The sequence below is a fragment of the Mastomys coucha genome, unplaced genomic scaffold (assembly GCF_008632895.1).
Source record: "Mastomys coucha isolate ucsf_1 unplaced genomic scaffold, UCSF_Mcou_1 pScaffold9, whole genome shotgun sequence".
Lineage (NCBI taxonomy): Eukaryota > Metazoa > Chordata > Mammalia > Rodentia > Muridae > Mastomys > Mastomys coucha.
Genome location: NW_022196915.1, coordinates 105,847,593 through 105,865,277, shown reverse-complemented (window position 1 = coordinate 105,865,277; position 17,685 = coordinate 105,847,593). Strand labels below are relative to the sequence as shown.

At 44.4% G+C, this 17,685-nt stretch overlaps 1 protein-coding gene across 5 annotated transcripts in view; it reads right to left on the bottom strand.

Annotated features, from left to right (window-relative positions):
* Window positions 1-3,806: 3,806 nt before the first annotated feature.
* Ipo5 (importin 5) overlaps window positions 3,807-17,685 on the bottom strand; it is a 52,714-nt gene continuing 38,835 nt past the window's right edge. For all 5 annotated transcript variants that reach the window (XM_031360999.1, XM_031360994.1, XM_031360995.1 and 2 more), the window contains exons 17-29: window positions 16,552-16,770; window positions 15,006-15,089; window positions 12,644-12,776; window positions 12,400-12,521; window positions 11,761-11,857; window positions 10,610-10,782; window positions 9,836-9,947; window positions 9,696-9,751; window positions 8,917-9,039; window positions 7,830-8,049; window positions 6,617-6,845; window positions 5,008-5,149; window positions 3,807-4,515 (exon numbers count right to left, since the gene is read on the bottom strand). In XM_031360999.1, coding sequence (XP_031216859.1) covers window positions 4,429-4,515; window positions 5,008-5,149; window positions 6,617-6,845; window positions 7,830-8,049; window positions 8,917-9,039; window positions 9,696-9,751; window positions 9,836-9,947; window positions 10,610-10,782; window positions 11,761-11,857; window positions 12,400-12,521; window positions 12,644-12,776; window positions 15,006-15,089; window positions 16,552-16,770 — 1,797 coding nt within the window. In that variant the 3' untranslated portion in view covers window positions 3,807-4,428. The remainder of the gene's footprint in view (window positions 4,516-5,007; window positions 5,150-6,616; window positions 6,846-7,829; window positions 8,050-8,916; window positions 9,040-9,695; window positions 9,752-9,835; window positions 9,948-10,609; window positions 10,783-11,760; window positions 11,858-12,399; window positions 12,522-12,643; window positions 12,777-15,005; window positions 15,090-16,551; window positions 16,771-17,685) is intronic.

Sequence of the window (17,685 nt, the reverse complement as noted above, 5' to 3'; positions counted from 1 at the left end):
CTGTGAGCGGGCTGGGATAGAGCCCAGCAAAGCACTTAGCTGGTACGTAAGGCTCTGCACCGGAATCCGTAGGTGGATTTGTGTTTCTGACAACTATGCTGGACTGCTATTACAAACTTCTCTGCAAGAATACCTCAGAGGCCAACTCTGAAGTTTTGTTTTTATAGTAGACATTTTAGAGGGGTGTGTTTTGCAGGGAAGGGCAAGTAAGTACTGGTGACTGACCAATCCAGGCTGGGGTAAGTGGAGGATGCCTTCTGCTCAGAGTGGTTCTCTGCCTGAGTCCTCCACATCAAAAAAGACAGACACTCATCAAAAATGCCAATTTCCCGTTAGACTTGTGAATGAAACCAAGCAAATGTGCTTGCTTGGATTAAGCCTGAAAAGTTTTCCACTAGAAGACAAAAACATGAGCAAGAGACTTTATTAGATGTTTGTTAAGCCTTTGAATTACAAATTATCAGTGGTCCATTCTGTGAAAACTAGCAAAACAACCACAGCAGTAAGGTGTCAAGGCTATGAACGGTGTGCTCCATCTAAGAGCCCAGGCGAGACAGGGTATGTGAGTCCCATGCCCTTTGTCTTACTCTCGGACTCAGGACACATTTGCTTCATCCTTTCTACACACTACCAGAACCTGGGGAAGTTGGCTGAATTCTTTTGAGAAGTAACAGTGACCTTTTCAGTCCAGGTGTCCATGAAGTTCCCAGTGTTGATTGGACCCAGGGCCTCCAGCAACAGTCCACCACCTTAGGCTGCGGCTAGTATCTGGAAATGATTCATTGGGAGTTGCCCCTCAACTCCCAGGCCAGGAGTGTTAGCTGGCACCAACACAGTGCCAGTGCTGAATTTGGCACAGGAGCTAAATTGTCTCAATTACAACACTGCCACATACCAGTCAGGAGACCTTTGGTGACTGCAGTGGAAGGGAACCATTTATGCACAGCCATCTCTCTGGACCCCACAGAAGGCAGTATGGCTGTGGTAGGGTGTTGCCAGGTAGTTTGAGGAAGATCAAAGCCCCTGAGTGTGGCATTCCTCTATATGTAATCCAAGCTTGGGGACTTTGGGGGAATGTCTGATTGGAGGTGGATGAGACAGCCAGGCGCCCATTTGTCACCCCTCTGGCTTTGTATTCCTTCACCAGAGCTGGCAGGCCATGGGGGACTGCTGCCAAGCCAGCTGGGTGACGGAATACACCCAGATTCCCACAGGTTAAATGGACAGGCTTCATCTCCCAGCCTTTTGAAGTGTGTGCCCCACATGAAGCAGAAGGCAGCCATGATGCCTAGGAGATACCTTCCGTGCTCAGGATCCTTCATTCTTGTGGCGCAGGCCAGCCACTGCTCCTTACAGAGGATCTATTGCCTTCTTCAGACATCTACAGCCATGTAAGTTCCTGGCTTTGCTGTAGTTATTGAGAAACAGTGCATGGACACTAATGCTGACAGCCTGCATTTTTAAATGGGTCCTTTTTCTGGTGCTGGGGAATGAACGTGGGGGCCTTGTGTGTGCTGCTGAAAGCCAGAAGGGATCACAACTCTGAGCACTTACCCACATCCTGCTCAGAAACTGACCTCTCGTCCTCTTGAGGCTGGACCAGAGCCTCACACTTGCTGGACTTTAGTCTTCTGTAGCCTGGGGACTGAAGTCAGACTTCATGCATGCTAGACTCAGCCAGCTCAGCCACTTCCCAAGGTGCCTGCTGCCAAATCTGACCTGTTTGCTCTCTGGGACTTACACTGTGGATGGAGAGAACCAACTCTAGCAACTTGTCTTCTGACCTCAATATGACAGTAACATTAACACATGTACTAGAGTAATAAACAACACTAGTAGGAGCTTGAGAGCGGGCTCAGAGGTTAAAAGCATGTACACCCTTACAGAGGACTGGGGTTCCGTTCCCAGCACCCACAGGGCCTCTCACAACTATCTCTAGCTGCAGTTCCTGGGGATCTGATGCCCCCTTCTGGTCTCCTCAGGTACTGCACAGATGGTACCCAGACATACCTGGCAGGCTAACACTCATGCCCATAACAAAGCAAACGTTGGTACAACAATCTAGGGAGCCAGGGCAGGGCTAATTGAGGTGTGGCTACTTAGCCTTTTCAAATACCTACTTAGCATTCAAATGAGAAACCCTTCAAGATAACAGGACCACAAACTGCGTATCAAGCTACATGTGTGCACACGCCATATGCTAGGAGACCAATTACATCCGGAGTATATTTTTACTTATGGATACTTGCTAAGCCAAGCTACAACTTGAGTTGTGACGAAAGTGCTTCACATTACAGAGTATCCAGTTACCACTGTGACAGCTTTATTTCTAATTTACATCATTAAACAATATTCAAAATTGAGTTGGGCTGAGTGTGTATTGTTAACAAAATTCGCAGAAAAGATGGAGCCTTAGGCTTTCTCTCCAGAAAGCTCAGGTTCAAAAAACGTCTCACTCACTGTCATGCAAGGTCATGTAACATGGTACAAAAAGGGAAAAAACACTAATTTTCACCCTGCATAGACAGAACGAGGTATTCCAAGTGTGTCTCTAGATAATGGAAAGACCTTAGCTCCCAGAGCATCTTAAGTTGGCACCTCATCTGCACCATACCACCAGCAGGACCCCACTAGTCACTGGCTACGGATCCCATTGGTCACTGACCAGGAGGCCCTTGTCCTCACAAGTCCTCAGCTGCGGATCCCACTAGTCACTCACCGGGAGGTGCTTGTCCTCACAAGTGCTCAGCACGGTGCACACACTAGCTTTCCAGAAAGCCCAACACTTCCTAGCCATACCACCACCTTAACTTGGCAGGTAGGCCATGTTTTTTGTGTGCTGCTTTTCAACAAATGCAGCAGTAATTTAAACAAAAGCCAAACTTACAAACTCCAGGCACTGGGCAACAGTGCAAAACCCTACTTCAGACTGGAGCCCAGAGGGTTTGCACCACCGGTGCGTGTCTCCTTATAGGGAAGGAAGCACTAAGCCCCCACAAACATCACAACACCCCTTCTCCAAGAGGCCAAGCACCCGCTGAAAGCACTGCCCGACCGATATGAAGTCCCTCGGCCTATCTCCTGCAGACCCTGAATCATGCAGACTACCCACGTGGGAGCTAGAGGCTGAGTGTGCACTCCAAGGGCACAAGCTAACCAGTGCCATCTGAAATCCATTTTATTTTCAACTTCATTCCAAATTTTGTTTTAATGAAGTAATGCAAATCATTTAAAGAAAGAAATGTTTAATTTTAAATTCTGATTTATGCATAAAACTCATTCTTGTATCACAGTTAAATTTAGTACAAACTATGAAAACGTTAACACCGAGGTTTCAACAGAAATCTATTAAGATCCCTTAGAAAATTACTTAAAGGAAACAACAGCTAGTCAGTTACTGCTCTGAGGTTAATACATAAAATTTCACACATTTTACTGAAATTTTCAGTAAATAAGTTTTGCCATAATACTTGTAAAACTAAAAAATTCAAAAGCTGTGTGTGGCTCTAAAGCAATTATACTCTGCAATGAAAATCCTAAGCCAAAACTTTGGATCTACAGAACAATCCTAACTTTAAAAAAGCTAGTTGAATTTGCAAACCTTCAGAATGCCAATTGTGAACAGAGTAGCTGTAGTATACTGAGCTTAAATTAACTGAAGACAGCAGACACATGTCCAAGGCTGCATTGCAGAGTGTGGAGGTAAAACACTGAGCCAGAACTATCACCTTAAAAAAATATCAGATCATTCTTCTATTAAAACATGAAAGGAACCAACAGACAGTACTGAAGTTTACACAGGCCTCTTTGTATTTCAATGCTGTTTATTGAGGAGTGAATGAGACTACTGCCAGACATGACAACGACACTTCACATTCAAGGGCCGGAGTGGGACAGCCTCCACACTTAGTCACTGCATAAGCCTTCTTGGAAAGAACCAGAGTGACATCAAGTGACAGCCCCATGCTTCTGGTTTGTCAGCAGTTGCTTGCGGCTGGTTGGCTGGTAAAGGCTTCTTTCTACCCCCAGACTCTCATTCCATTTCCAGAATAAACACTAGGTTGTCCCCCAGCCTGTGTAACACACATCTGTGTGGATGAGCTGATCTGAAAGCTGCTTTCCTTACGTTTCTGCAGGTCGACCTGAGAACAAGGAATCCTCTCCCCGTCCCTTCATGTGGTCAGACACAGCAATAGAAAAATACTCTGCAGTGCTACCACAGGGCTTCCAGGGCCTCCTCTGCGGGTCTGAGGAGATCCATGGCAGCGCACTCTGCACACACAGGCCTCTTTCCCTGTGCACAGCTCCAGAAGAATGGCCTACACAACACTACTCCTCTCTCTTGCTCAAAAACAAAACAAAGAAACCTAAACAAAAGGGTAAACGTTTATTTGGAGTCAGTCTTCTGGCAGGTGGTGTGAAGGCCCTTCAGGCAGAGTTCAGGAGCTCCTGTATGGCTGCCTGCTGCTCCGGACTGAGCTGTGCTATGCATTCAGTCCACAATCCTCCAGAAGTCTAGGGGGAAATGCACACATTTAGACAGTGATCCCTTCAAGTGATAAGTATGCAAAGGCTGTAACAATGACCAAACAAATGCTCTGTATCTTTATTTGATGATTATTATAAAACCAATAAATCTGATCATTTCTTCAGTGTTCACTTCCCTACTTCAATACAACTAGCCCAGCACCTCACCCGGAACCTCAACGCAGCCTATATGCCACCCTCAAGGCACTAAGTGAGTCACCCATAATTGCTTCATTCTGACATTAAACTGGATCTTTTATCCTTCTGATATTTTGAAATTAATGGCCATATGCTAAGTACCTAACAAGCTCAATGGAAAGATTATGTTAATAACCCATTTTGAAGTTTGCTAATATAAAAATGAAATTTCTGCAGCTCATTAACTGTTAATTCCTAATATTCATTAAGGATAACAGGACCCCCAACAAAATACCTAGGATATTTTATCTGTCCTTTTCCAGTTCAACCAAACCAGCTTACCTGTACTTGGCGAACTACATTGGCCAGGCGTTTGGCACAGGGGTCTTCATGTTTAATGGCCTCATGTATTTCTCCTTCTGCAATTATACTGAATATTTTCGGTAGATTGGTATTGTTTGGGCCAAGAACAATTGGGTGATTACTGTAAGGAAGAGAGAAAACCAAACACCTTTATAAATGAAATCTGTAAGAGGAATCACTCATGACTACACTTGCCTGTGTTCTTTGGTACACAACAGCTACTTGTTCATTAAGAGCAAATGGAGAAATGGCTCAGTGGTTAAGAGCAGTGCTTACTCTTACAGAGGTCCTGAGTTCAATTCCCAGTAACCACATCATGGTGGCTCAACCATCTATAATGGGACCCAATGACCTCTTCTGGTGTGTGTCTGAAGACAGCTACAGTGTACTCACATATATAAAATAAATGTCCTTTTGGCTCAGTTAACTTCTTATGTAACTCAGGAAAAACAGACTGGCTCATTTATCAGAATTTTTTTTAAGGACTGAACAAAAGAATTAAGTGCTTGGTATTAATCTGCACTGTGTCAAAAACAAAACAATTCTAGACAGTGTTGTCTCAAGTCTATAAACTCAGCAAGTATGAGGCTGAACGAAGAGGAGGAGTACCAAGTTCGAGGACAGCTCGGATAGCTTTCTGAGGTCCTGCTCAAGGGAAAAGAGGGCTCAGTCACACAGCATTTTGTCCAGCCACATGAGACCCCTGGCGCTGGACACCAGTATATAAAACAAACAAGGTACAACAGTACCAAGAATAACGTTTGATAGAGCAGATGGTCTCAGAAAAGTAAACTAGGGGATAAACTTCAGTCAGGCTTAATGGAGACATGTAACAGTGAATTTGAGTAGAAGTCACTGACAGGTCACTTCCAAGGAGAGATCAAATAGCCTAAGACTGTTATTTCAGATGCAGCAAGGAGAGTGTAGTCTGGAGGTGGCTATCACATTCCTTAGAACCTTGTGGGTCTCATACACATACTATTTATGAACCTGAATCAAACAGGCATGAAGGAATATGCCACCCCAAACCAAAACTCAGGAATTCTATGGGATACACGAATGAACAGTAATTAACAGTGAAAGAGCCAAGACTAAAGCAACAGCCAGAGGGCCGTGGAGTGAGAAAGACACCAAGGAATCGCTTCCATCACACAACATAGTAGTTTCTAAGGCCACTATGTTGTTGCACCTTAAATATCCGGGGTCTGAAAACTAAATGAGTGATGACACACACAAGGCCAGATCACAATGGCTGCCTGCTGGACCTCATTGCTTTTAGACAGGATCTTTCTACACTGGCAAGGATGTTCTTGAATTTGCCCTGAGATTACAGTATGCCTTACTATACCTTACCTTCGCTGACCAGATCTACAGCAAATGTAATGGGCAATGAATAGTTGAGGGTAATTTTCATGAAACAATATTTGCTAACACAATTCCAGAGAACAACTTCAAGTTACAGTTTTATCCAATGGTTAAAGCTTGACAGGGCTTATAAGGTTACAGGTCAGGGTGGTATGCGCACAAACACGCGCGCACTGCAGGCCAGGGCTCATTCATTCTCTCTCTCTCTCTCTCTGGCCTGTACCTTTCAATCAGGTCGCACAGGTAACTGAAGGTCTGGACAGCTTCTTCTTTATCCTCATGTAAGGGGAGCCAAGACAACCAGTGTGGTAAGACCTCCTCCACATTCACACAGTCGGGCTTGAACTTCATCATCTTTCCCACTGCTGAAATGCAGTTTTCCGTGGCGTTGACATTTTCTTTGGTCTTAGAATCTGCAGACTGAATGACTCTTACAAGCAGCGGGAGTGCTTCTAAAATAAACAAGTAAAAACAGGATAGCTAAACTTTATCCCGATGAAGAGTCTGGTCCAGTCACCAGTGTCACTGTCCAAGACCGTATATAAGGGAAGGGACACCAAGCATGGACAGGAGTACTAGAGCTACACCTGACAGCCAACACACACTGCAGCCTACACTCACTGCTTATGCTTGAGAGCCTCAAGCCTTAGCTGCCAACCTCTCTTTCCTAGACAGGCTGGTGCAGGCCTAGATGCCACTTCACCTTCATTTCCATCTAGGAGAATAAGTACAATACAGGTTGTGCTGTATATAGATGGGTCTCTGAAGGTCTGGCTCACCTGCTTACCTGCTATTTCTAACCATTTCTTAGGGGCATTTTATGAAAATCTAGACTGCGAGTCGTCTAAGCAAGCCTGACCTAAGAGGACTTGAAGAAGCAGATTTGGGGCATTTTATGAAAATCTAGAAGTACAAAAGTCTAACATTTATTTGCATGAGGTTATTAAGCAGTCTTAAGAACCAACTAAATAACTATTATGAGAGGATGTGAACAGAGCTTAGTTAAAGAAGCACTGTGGACATTTGTTCATAAAATGTCAGTCTTTACAATTCTTAGTAGGGTCACAACTTCAGTATGGTTAAAATTTTCCTTTTCACACCTTTGGTGTAAGGTGAAAGAAATGAAGGCACACGTAGAGAATCAAAGCAGATGTTCCCTAGAGGTGTTAGTCACATTGGCACTACAGGAGCCTTACAGAAAGTAAGCCATCAATGGAAATTAGTGCCCGAGCATTCTACCCACATGCTAAGCCATTTGCCCTGCTCATCAGATGGGGGGGTGGTGGGTGGTGGGGAGGAATAAAATTAAAAAGGAATTACAAAAACAAAATGGGGCTGGGTGGGGAGACTAAAGCAGAAATGGGACCTGGTGTGGTAAGGAGGCTGGGAAGAGGCTGCCAGGGACAGATGGCACAAAGCAGACCGAGCACACCCACCTGTACAGAAAGGGCGGTAGTTATCTCCACCATACTGTGCCATGACGCCGAGGCCGTATGCTGCAGCTTGCCTGACTTCTGGGCTGTTGTCACACACATACTGGAGCATTGGCCTTAAGAAATATTCTGCATACTTAAAGGAGGCTGGACTACAGTGTTCTATGATGTCATCGAAGATGCACAATCCCCACTGTCTGTCTGGCCATGGTCTATGTGGACACTATAAAATGAGATTCCCTTTTAAGTATTGAATACTGCTACAAAAAAGGACGTAAACAATTCATTATGGACCATCTGCCTAAGGAATGTACCAAACACAGGAAATAAAAACATAATAACCACACCTTAAAAGCAACAACACTGGAAGGAATACATACATTTGTGTAACTTCATAGTAATGGATTTCTGTGATTTGTTTCAGAATCTTGCACAATGCATGAGGAACTGGCAGGGCAGCAATGTGCATACATTTACTTTGTGAGGAGGTGAGCAGGCGCAGAGCACCGTGCCTGCAATCCCTGCTACCCAGGAGGCTAACAGCACCCTGTCCCAAACTGGGACTGGGGCAAAGGTCTGTAGTCCCAGCTACTTCTTAGGATGAAGCAAAAGGATCCAAGTGCCACAGCAGTCTGGGCTAATTAGCAAGACTGTCTCAGAACAGGAGAAAACACAGGGGTGGAGGGAGGGGCTTCTGACAGCTCCACCGCAAACTGTTTGCCTAGAACATGCAAAGTCTTGGATTCTCCACAACTGTAGCTGTTACTGTTCAAGAAGCTGAGTGTGCGGGAGCAGAGAGGTATGACGAATCTACTTATGTTTACTTTGTGAACCTTAAAGTGTTCCAAATATTTGAAAACCAACTAGATGAGCTTATTATTTACCAAAGGCCACATTGCAGACTGTACCCAGCAAGGGTCACTCTGTTTCAACGTACTGAGAGGACATATAAAACACACAGGGCTATGCATAATTAAAAGTGTATAGTGAAAGTCCCGTTTTTTAACCCCAAGTGTAAGACATTCCGTATGAAGTGATGCGAGGATGCCAGGCTAACTGTTCAAATAGCTTTGAGGTGATTAACACTTACAATCAGGTTGACAATTAATGGGAGCAGCTGTTCAAACCACGGCAACACCTTTTCTTTGTAGCTACTGAATATTGAGTGTAAAATATCTGACACTTTAGTCAGTATATAAACATCATTATCATCCTAAAAAAGAAACACAACACAACCCCATGAGTTAGAAAGTACCTTGAGTACTGAGCAGTGACGTCTCTAACACACTCTGCTGAGAACCTGGAGGACTGAAGTAACTAACCCTGAGGTCTGATAGTAGAGCAAAGAGCTGCAGCTGAGCCTGGTGGTACAGGCAGGCTTGTGACCCCAACTACTTGGGAGGGAGAGTAAGCAAGTTCAAGTCCAGTCTGGGCAAACACACTGAAAAACTGAGATAAAAATCTTCCTTTTTAAATAAAGAGCGCTAGGGATATTAACCCAGGGGTAGAAAGAATGCCTGCCTACAACATACAAAGAAGCCTTAGGGTCAACTGCCCCTGACTGCCAATAGTCACTCTGGACAACCACTGGGTGTGGGAAAGCAAATGATGCTGTGAGCAACAGCTTACAGGCAACCTATGGCATCTGCTGGGTGCAGATACTACCAAAATAATAAAAATACCCACACTCCAAAGGCCAGTTCATTTCATAAGACTTATTCTATCAATGCCAGGTTCTTCTCCAAGTTACCTGATTGCATCAAACTAGGGAAGGTGAACAAAAGCAAGCAAAACCTCTCAGAAGCAAGCAAAACCTCTCAGAGGCATGTAGAGCTCCTGTAAGGAAGTTCTGAAGGATGAGCAACTTACCTCATCTTGTAGTGACTCTTCAACCTGTTCGTCATAGTCTTCATCTTGTCTTTTAACTAAAACATACCCAAATAAATGTTTTTAAATGATCACGCAGAAGACCAAGAACTTTGTTCAGAAGAAAAAGAATAGTGACTCACCTTGCCGCAACTCTTGATTTTTGAAATGTTCCTCAAGCTTCCCCTTCAGTATGCCTCCCAGCTCCTCGAAGTGTTCGTTGTTGAGGCACCCGTCTCCCATTACTTCAATGCACTGAGGGTGAAGAAAACATCAAGGTTTGAGAAAAAGAATCAACTCATTACTCCTTGAATGTACACTTCCAGCTTATATCTGAGGAATAACATTCCAGAGGAGTTAGAAACAAAACTTTTCTTTCAGACTGTAGTATGTGTCAAGCTGCAGGTTCAAAGCCAGGACATGAACCAACTTCTACCATACCAACCTAGCTTTGATAGCAAACTAAGAGATGAAAAGGTTAAAGTAGGGAGATTAGGAATTACCACGAGGATCTAGGCATAAACAGTGCAATGTCTGCAGTTACGATCCATAGTTCTAAGACGGCACTTACCATGGCTGAGGTATAGGAGTATCAGACTCTCTTCTGAGATCCTAGGACTGCACACTAACTGGCTTCACCCAACTGAAGCTACGGATTTCCCATAAACCTACTAACTACCCCCCCTACCCGTAGCAATCCTTATAGTGTAATCTATTTCTCAAAAGGTTACTTCTCAACCAATAAATATAACAACAAAACCAACATTTCAGAACAAACAAAACTGCAACATTTTCACAAAGTGATTTGTTACAATACACTGAAAAGTCCTTTGACTCCCTGCCCCAATTTATTCAGCAGAGAACTAAGCAAAAGTGCCTTATAAAGTAGGAGGTAAGGACTCCCAGAGAACATTTACCTTTGCAAAGGAGTGCATTATCTCTGAGAGGACGTCTGAGTCGGGCTCTGTGCCGATGGCCTTGATGAGAGCATCACACATGAAGTGCCACATCTGTGTAAGGTACTCAGGGCCCCGAACTCTCGCACACTCCAGCAGAAGAGGCATGGACTCTGCTGCTGCCACTCGGACCCGTTTTATTGTTAAGGAAATGTGCCATCAAGGAACCTCCTTAGTGCCCCAGCATTCTACCCACATGCTAAGTCATTTGCCCTGCTCATTCAAGGTAAGGGCTCCCTGCCCTGCCCCACATCGCAGGAGCATGTCTGCATGAATGAAGGGCCTCTCACTGCTTCTGTAGGATGTCAATGGAAGGTACAGCTCTCCTAAGAAAACTATTTACAACACTATATAGGGCTTGCTGGCTTTCAATGAGGACTGAGTGGCTCTTCCATATCTACTACCATTTATAACATGAAAAGCCTTGGGCAACTTCAATAGTAATCACAGAGGCTAAAGGCTGGAGAGGTGGGTCAGCGGTTAAGAGTGTTTGTCGCTTTTGCAGAGCACAGGGGTTCAGTTCCCCTGAATCCACATGGTGGTTTTTAACAATCCCTAACTCTAGCTCCAGGGGCTCTGACGACCTCCTCTAGACACAGATGCACAATTTGGTGCAGTGCTTCTCCTCCTCTAGCATTACCAGCGATCCACTAGAACTGACTGGAAAGCAAACCTCTGACAGAACCTGGAATAACAACATGAGGGTTCTTTATTTAAGGGGTGGTTTATTGAGTATGCATGCAGATTACAAACACACCCACAGTATTTATTAACTATGCCTGTCAGGGACTTGAGGATCATGAGGATCAAAGCAGATGTTCCCTAGAGGTGTTAGCCACATTGGCACTACAGGAGCCTTACAGAAAGTAAGCCAGTGGAAATCCAAGAAGCACTGTGGACATTTGTTCATAAAATGTCAGTCTTTACAATTCTTAGTAGGGTCACAACTACAGTATGGTTAAAATTTTCCTTTTCACACCTTTGGTGTAAGGTGAAAGAAATGAAGGTACACGTAGACCAGCACACGCAGCCAAGTCAGAGCAGGTACACAGCAATGGTGACACAATAGTGTCACTATACCCAGATGTGCTTATTCAGCTATTGAAGGATATCATCATGGAAATAAAATTTCAGCAGCGGGACCATCAGTTTGACAACCTGTTCAGTGTATTCCACAAAACCTTCCTTTAACTCTTTAGCATAGCACACCTGCAAGAAAAGAAATCAAGGTCCAGGTTATAGGGTTTCAAAGATTAACACTGATTCTCTGACCATGGCTCTTACACTGAAAACAGAATAGTTAGCTTTTAATATTACAAGTCCATTTCTGTTCTTCTTAGTCACTATATAGACTTCCCTGAAATACACAAAAATCCTTTACTCCCACAGCCTCTTTCTAAACCCTCTGTAAACTTTCAATAACACCGGTGGTGATGGCCGGCTCTGGGTAAGCGCTTGTGTGCAAGGCTGATAACCTGAGATCCAGCATGGGTTGCAAGGACTGTAACAGTGGAAGGGTGCGGCCCCGTCACTAAAAGTTGTCCTTTGACTTGACTATGTGTGCCACAGAGCTTGTGTGTGTCTGCATTCCCACAAATACATCACACACACAGAGAAAAAGCATATACAAGGAAAAAATCTAGAAGTACAAAGGTCTAACATATTTATTTGCATGAGGTTATTAAGCAGTCTTGTGAACCAACTATTATGAGAGGATGTGAACAGAGCTTAGTTAAATCACGGCAACATACCAACATCTGGCAAGCCGTCGACTTTTCTTCCAATCCCGCAGTTTTAATACCAAAGCTCTGCTGGTCTCCAAGGTTCACAAATTCCCAACCATCATCATCACTCATATTCTCCATGTCCTGGGCTAGTAACCAGAGAAAGAAGATGTGAGAGAAAGGAGAGGGGAGGGGAAGGGAAGTGAAGGGAAGTGAAGGGAGGGGAAGGGAGGGGAAGAACAGAGCTGCGTGTCCTGGTGAAGGTACTTACTGTCTAGAAGGGCCACTTCAGGCTTAATTGAAGCAGTCTTCATCAGCGGACCCATAACCACGGGAAGGTACTGCTGGAATTCTTTCCCAAGGATTTTGCACATCCTGGCCCATGCTGAGATCATGTAAGAAATCTGCGGGAACATTCCAAACAGGCCGAAAGGCAATGGGTAACTGAGACAGGTAAAGCCATTTCCCTTCTTGAGGAAATAGATGCACTGACATGTTCATGCATTCCAATGTCACACACTCCAAGCATTCCCAGTGGAGCTGGCAGGTGAGGCTGCTCTACTTCCCCTATGATGCAATTATAGTTTCTTCCTTTCTCTGCATCTGTACCACTTAACTAAAGTGAAAGCCACCTTTGGAGGAAGAACACATACTGCCTGGCACAGCATCCACACACACCACTGAAACCCCACTCTCGGTGTCATGAGCACACGAGGCGACAGGTTCACTGTCTTCATGCTGTCTTCTAGTTGGTCCTTGCCCCTGAGGTCTGCTGCCGGCCTGCACCCTTCTACCACAGTGCCATTTCCATTGTTTATGTCACCTGTTCTTCAGCAAATTGCATCTTTTACAGCTGGGGAAAATCCTGCTTGGCACATGTACCCTATTTTTACTACCCACTTATCTGCTGCTGGAGAGCTAAGCTTACTTATTCTGTCTCCTTGCTATTGTGAACAGATACTTGAATGTTTGAATTAACTGTGGTAGGATATGGAGTCCTACGGGCACTTGCCCAGGAGCAGCACGGGTAGGTCATGCAGCAACACTGCAGTACTAAGTCTCAGTCTCCTCTCTCTCTCTCTCCCTCTCTCTCTCTCTCTCTTTCTCTCTCTCTCTCTCTCCCTCTCCCTCTCCCTCTCCCTCTCCCTCTCTCTCTCTCTCTCTCTCTCCCTCCCTCCCTCCCTCCCTCCCTCCCTCCCTCTCTCTCTCTCTCTCTCTCTCTGTCTCTCTCTCTCGACAGGGTCTCACTGTGCAGCCCTGGCTGACCTGGAGTCCTTCGTATAAACTAGCCTGGCCTCTGCTTCCCAAATTCTGGGACTGAAGGTGTTGACCACTACATCTTCCTCTATGTTGACTAGCCTGTCCTGCCTCCCAGCGCTGGGGTTAGATGTCACACATTGGGTGACCATGCTGGACTTCAGTCTTTTAAGAAACATCCACACCAATTTGCATAGTTGCTGCAACATTTAACATTCTCCAAAGTGGCAAATTAAGGGCCCTGCATTTCCTATATCCTCAAAGTTAACATAATCTAGCATGTTGTCATTTGCTTTCTTGATAATAGCCATTCTGCCCGGGGACAACATGAAATAAGCAAAGTCCATCCAGTCCACAATGCTCCATGTCTATTTTTTACATACCCAGCATTCTACATTTGCCAATATCAGCTACCACTCTAAGTCCTTCCCACCTCCCTTACAGCTACGGTCTCCAACCTCCCTACTCTTTTTATATTCCAGCCTTTTACCTGTCTACACAAGGTGGGTGGGTATTTATTTACACACTACCGCACTGGAAAGAAAGGAAAACCCAAAAAGGATATTCTGCCTCTGCACAATACTTTCCTATTTAGCTCCGAGAAATAATCAGACAGCTTATGTAAGGTTGACGGTTCATTCATAACTATTCAGTGCCTCGTGAGATTTTAGCATTGCCAATATCATTAAGACCAGGATAAACACCAGTGCTGCCACTATGGTGTTGTAAACCCACTGAGAAAGCTTTATGAAGGAGAAACTAGGACTCAACCAAGAATGTGCACTCACAGATGTTCCTTCTGAGGTACAGAACCCACATCTGCTCATGGGAGCAGCTGTGGGGTGACTGGGCAACACATACAACAAGGGCTAAGACTTCTTTTGACAAGGGGTACAAGTCAATGATGGGGCCAAGAGACACCTAACAACCATACTCCACCCTTTAGAGAGAAAGATCTGTAATTAAGTATGAGAAGAAATCTACAGCATAACTTTGAACAGCTCTGCTCCAGAAAGCAAGTAGGGCCAAGTACAGAGTCCTGAGAGCAGAGAAGCAGCAACAGCTAACAAGCGGCTGAATGCACATGCTCAGAACAGTCCATGGCCAACGTCTTTGTGACCAGAGGTTACATTATGAGTTTCTCTAGAAAGCTGCCACTCATTGTAAAATTAACATCTGGGTTGGAGATATGGCTCAGGGGTTAAGGGCACTTGCTGTTCTTGAAGAAGACCTGGGTTTGTTTCCTAGCACTCACATGGTTGCTCATAACCATTTATAGACACATACAAGGTACACACACATGCATGCAGGTAAAAGAACCAACCAACCAAACAAACAAACAAACACTGCGTAGGCACATGCAACAAACTGCTTACCTGAGGGTCATCATCTTCCATATCATTGAAGTCTGTCTGTGTCTTCAACAATAGCTGCATCACATCTGAAGCATCCTGCATGAACTAGAGAATATGCAGAAAAACCCATCCATCTGATTAATGCCTGTCCCATCAGGGATGCTCTTATGATTGCTACTCCACTTTGCTTCTTCTGCAAAAATAAAGCATTGGCTAAACAAGAACACCAAAACAAGCCTGTACCCAGGGTCAGCATGATGGCTCAGCATGTGAAGGAGCATGCCAAGCTAACAACCTGAGGTAAATCCTCAGGGTTCACAGGGAGAGAACTGACTCCTAAAAGTTGTTGTTATCTTCACATGCGTGCTGTGATGCTGTAAAAGTTAAAAAAAATATTTTAAATCTACATCTTCCTTTTGGATCATAGTCATACAGATAATTTTTTTCTGTATTGTATAACATAATGCTCTAAGAAAACATACTTCAAATTTAAAGTAAAAAAGAATTTTCTAATGGCATTAAAATCTAGTTTGTAGCTTATATAATTTAATTATGAATAAAGGAAGAAAATTTTAGATTGCTTCATGAAAGTCAGTGTATAAAGATTTTCTATGATTTCCATTTGACTACATACAGTTCTGACAAACTCCACTGCAATCAATGAAGCAGTGTTCCAAAGTTTAATAAAGCCATATATGAATATGAAATAAACACACACACACCCATGCATGCATACACATATTATATACACACAATTTTTGGTCAGGCTTAGTGCCCTTAGAAAACAATCCACAAGTAGGTAAGTGATATGGGTTAGGTGGTGGTGGCCCACACCTTTAAGGGCAGTACTCAGGAGGCAGATCTCTGAGTTCAAGGCCAGCTTGGTCTACAGAGTGAGTTCCATGATAGCCAAAGACTACACAGAGACCATGTCTTGAAAAACAAAAACTAAACTAAACAAAAACAAAAAATGGGCTTTGGAATAGCAAGACAAAGATTTAATACTGTCAGTGACATGGGCTGAGCCCTTAACAATGAGTGAGCTGGGTGGTGGTGGCATGACACACTTTTAATCCATAAACTAGGAGAAAGAGGCAGGAGGATCTTTGACTTCATGGCCAGCCTGTGCTATAAGAGTTCCAGAATAGCCAGGGTTACACAGAGAAACCCTGTCTTGAAAAACAAAGAGAAAAGAAACCAAGAACCCAGACCAAACCAGAATCCTTAATATTAACAAGGGAAAAATAGTAGAGAATTATATATTTCTATTTAAAGTAGTTTGAGGGGAAGGTTAAGAAAAAACAAAAAACAAAAAACCCCTCAGCATTCAGGGAACTGTTGACCCTGTAGAAAAAACACAGCCTCATCGGGTGGTGGTGGCGCACGCCTTTAATCCCAGCACTTGGGAGGCAGAGACAGGTGGATTTCTGAGTTCAAGGCCAGCCTGGTCTACTGAGTGAGTTCCAGGACAGCTAGGGCTACACAGAGAAACCCTGTCTGGGGGAACCACAGCCTCCCCCAGTAGCCCCAGGGCCCTGGAGCCAGTCTGACGCAACCCATTGCTTACTTTCTCCTTCCCGACGGCCAGTCCGATGAGGCTGATGCACTCGATGGTCTTCCCTCTCAGCAGTCTCAGTTCCTTCTGGACTGCGTTCTCAACGATGTGCTTAAGTGATGGCATAAACAAGTCATAGTAGGGGACAAATTTTTCTTCTGCAGTATCTGCAACTGATGCAATGGATGTCACAACTTGTTCCAAAACTAACTTGGTGCCTTTCTGAATCAGCTGAAGGGAAGACATGAAAGTGATCATTTCAGTAACTAACTGGCAACTCCATCCCAAATTCTTGACTTTTTCTGAACAGATATTGAGGCCACCCTTCCAAGAGTCAGAAGCACAGAGCTCTGCTCTATCTCAGAGCACAGTTGCTGATAAGACACAATCTGGACTCATTTTTAGTTTGTTTTCTTTCTTTTCTTTCTTTCTTAACATATAAAGCTCATCTTTTGCTCCTGATTTGAATCAATATTTTATGCTGTCCTAGTGTGTCACTGAGGATAATCCCTTCTGTGAGTCATTACAGCACTCCCCACTTGGAGACAGCAGCTCAGATTATAACCCAGGTTGCGGGGTGGACAAGGATGACTCCTGATCCTGATTATGGGTGTAAGCCACCTTGCCTGGCTCTTTATTTTTCTGGTTGAACTTTCCCTGAACGATCCTTCTAGGAAATTCTGCTTTCCTCCTTCACACGGTTTTCTTGGAGAAAGACAGTGACCCTCTGCCTGCAGCAGGGACATCAACAGGAGAGTTCACACTGCTGGCAATGCTCTACAGCACTCCTTACTGAGAACAGCCAATTCTCCAGAGACCCTTCATTTCTCTATCAATGGCAACACCATCCTCAGCAACCTCTCCTAGGCTACCTATACTCTGCCCTCTTCTCAGGACGTCTCTACCAACTCCCACATATGGGCCCTCTGAGGACCGACAGGACAGATCCTCTGAGCTCAAGTTCTCTGTCCAAATCCACTTGCAAAGCCATGGTGGATCGATCTATTTACTATAGACTGTACAGGCAGCCTGTCACCTTCAATGACTTCATCTTTATTTTCACCTCCATGTTGTCTCTGTATCTGACACTCAATGCCTGCCCAAGCCTTTGCTTTGGTTTCTGGGGCATTCTTCAAATCTCACACC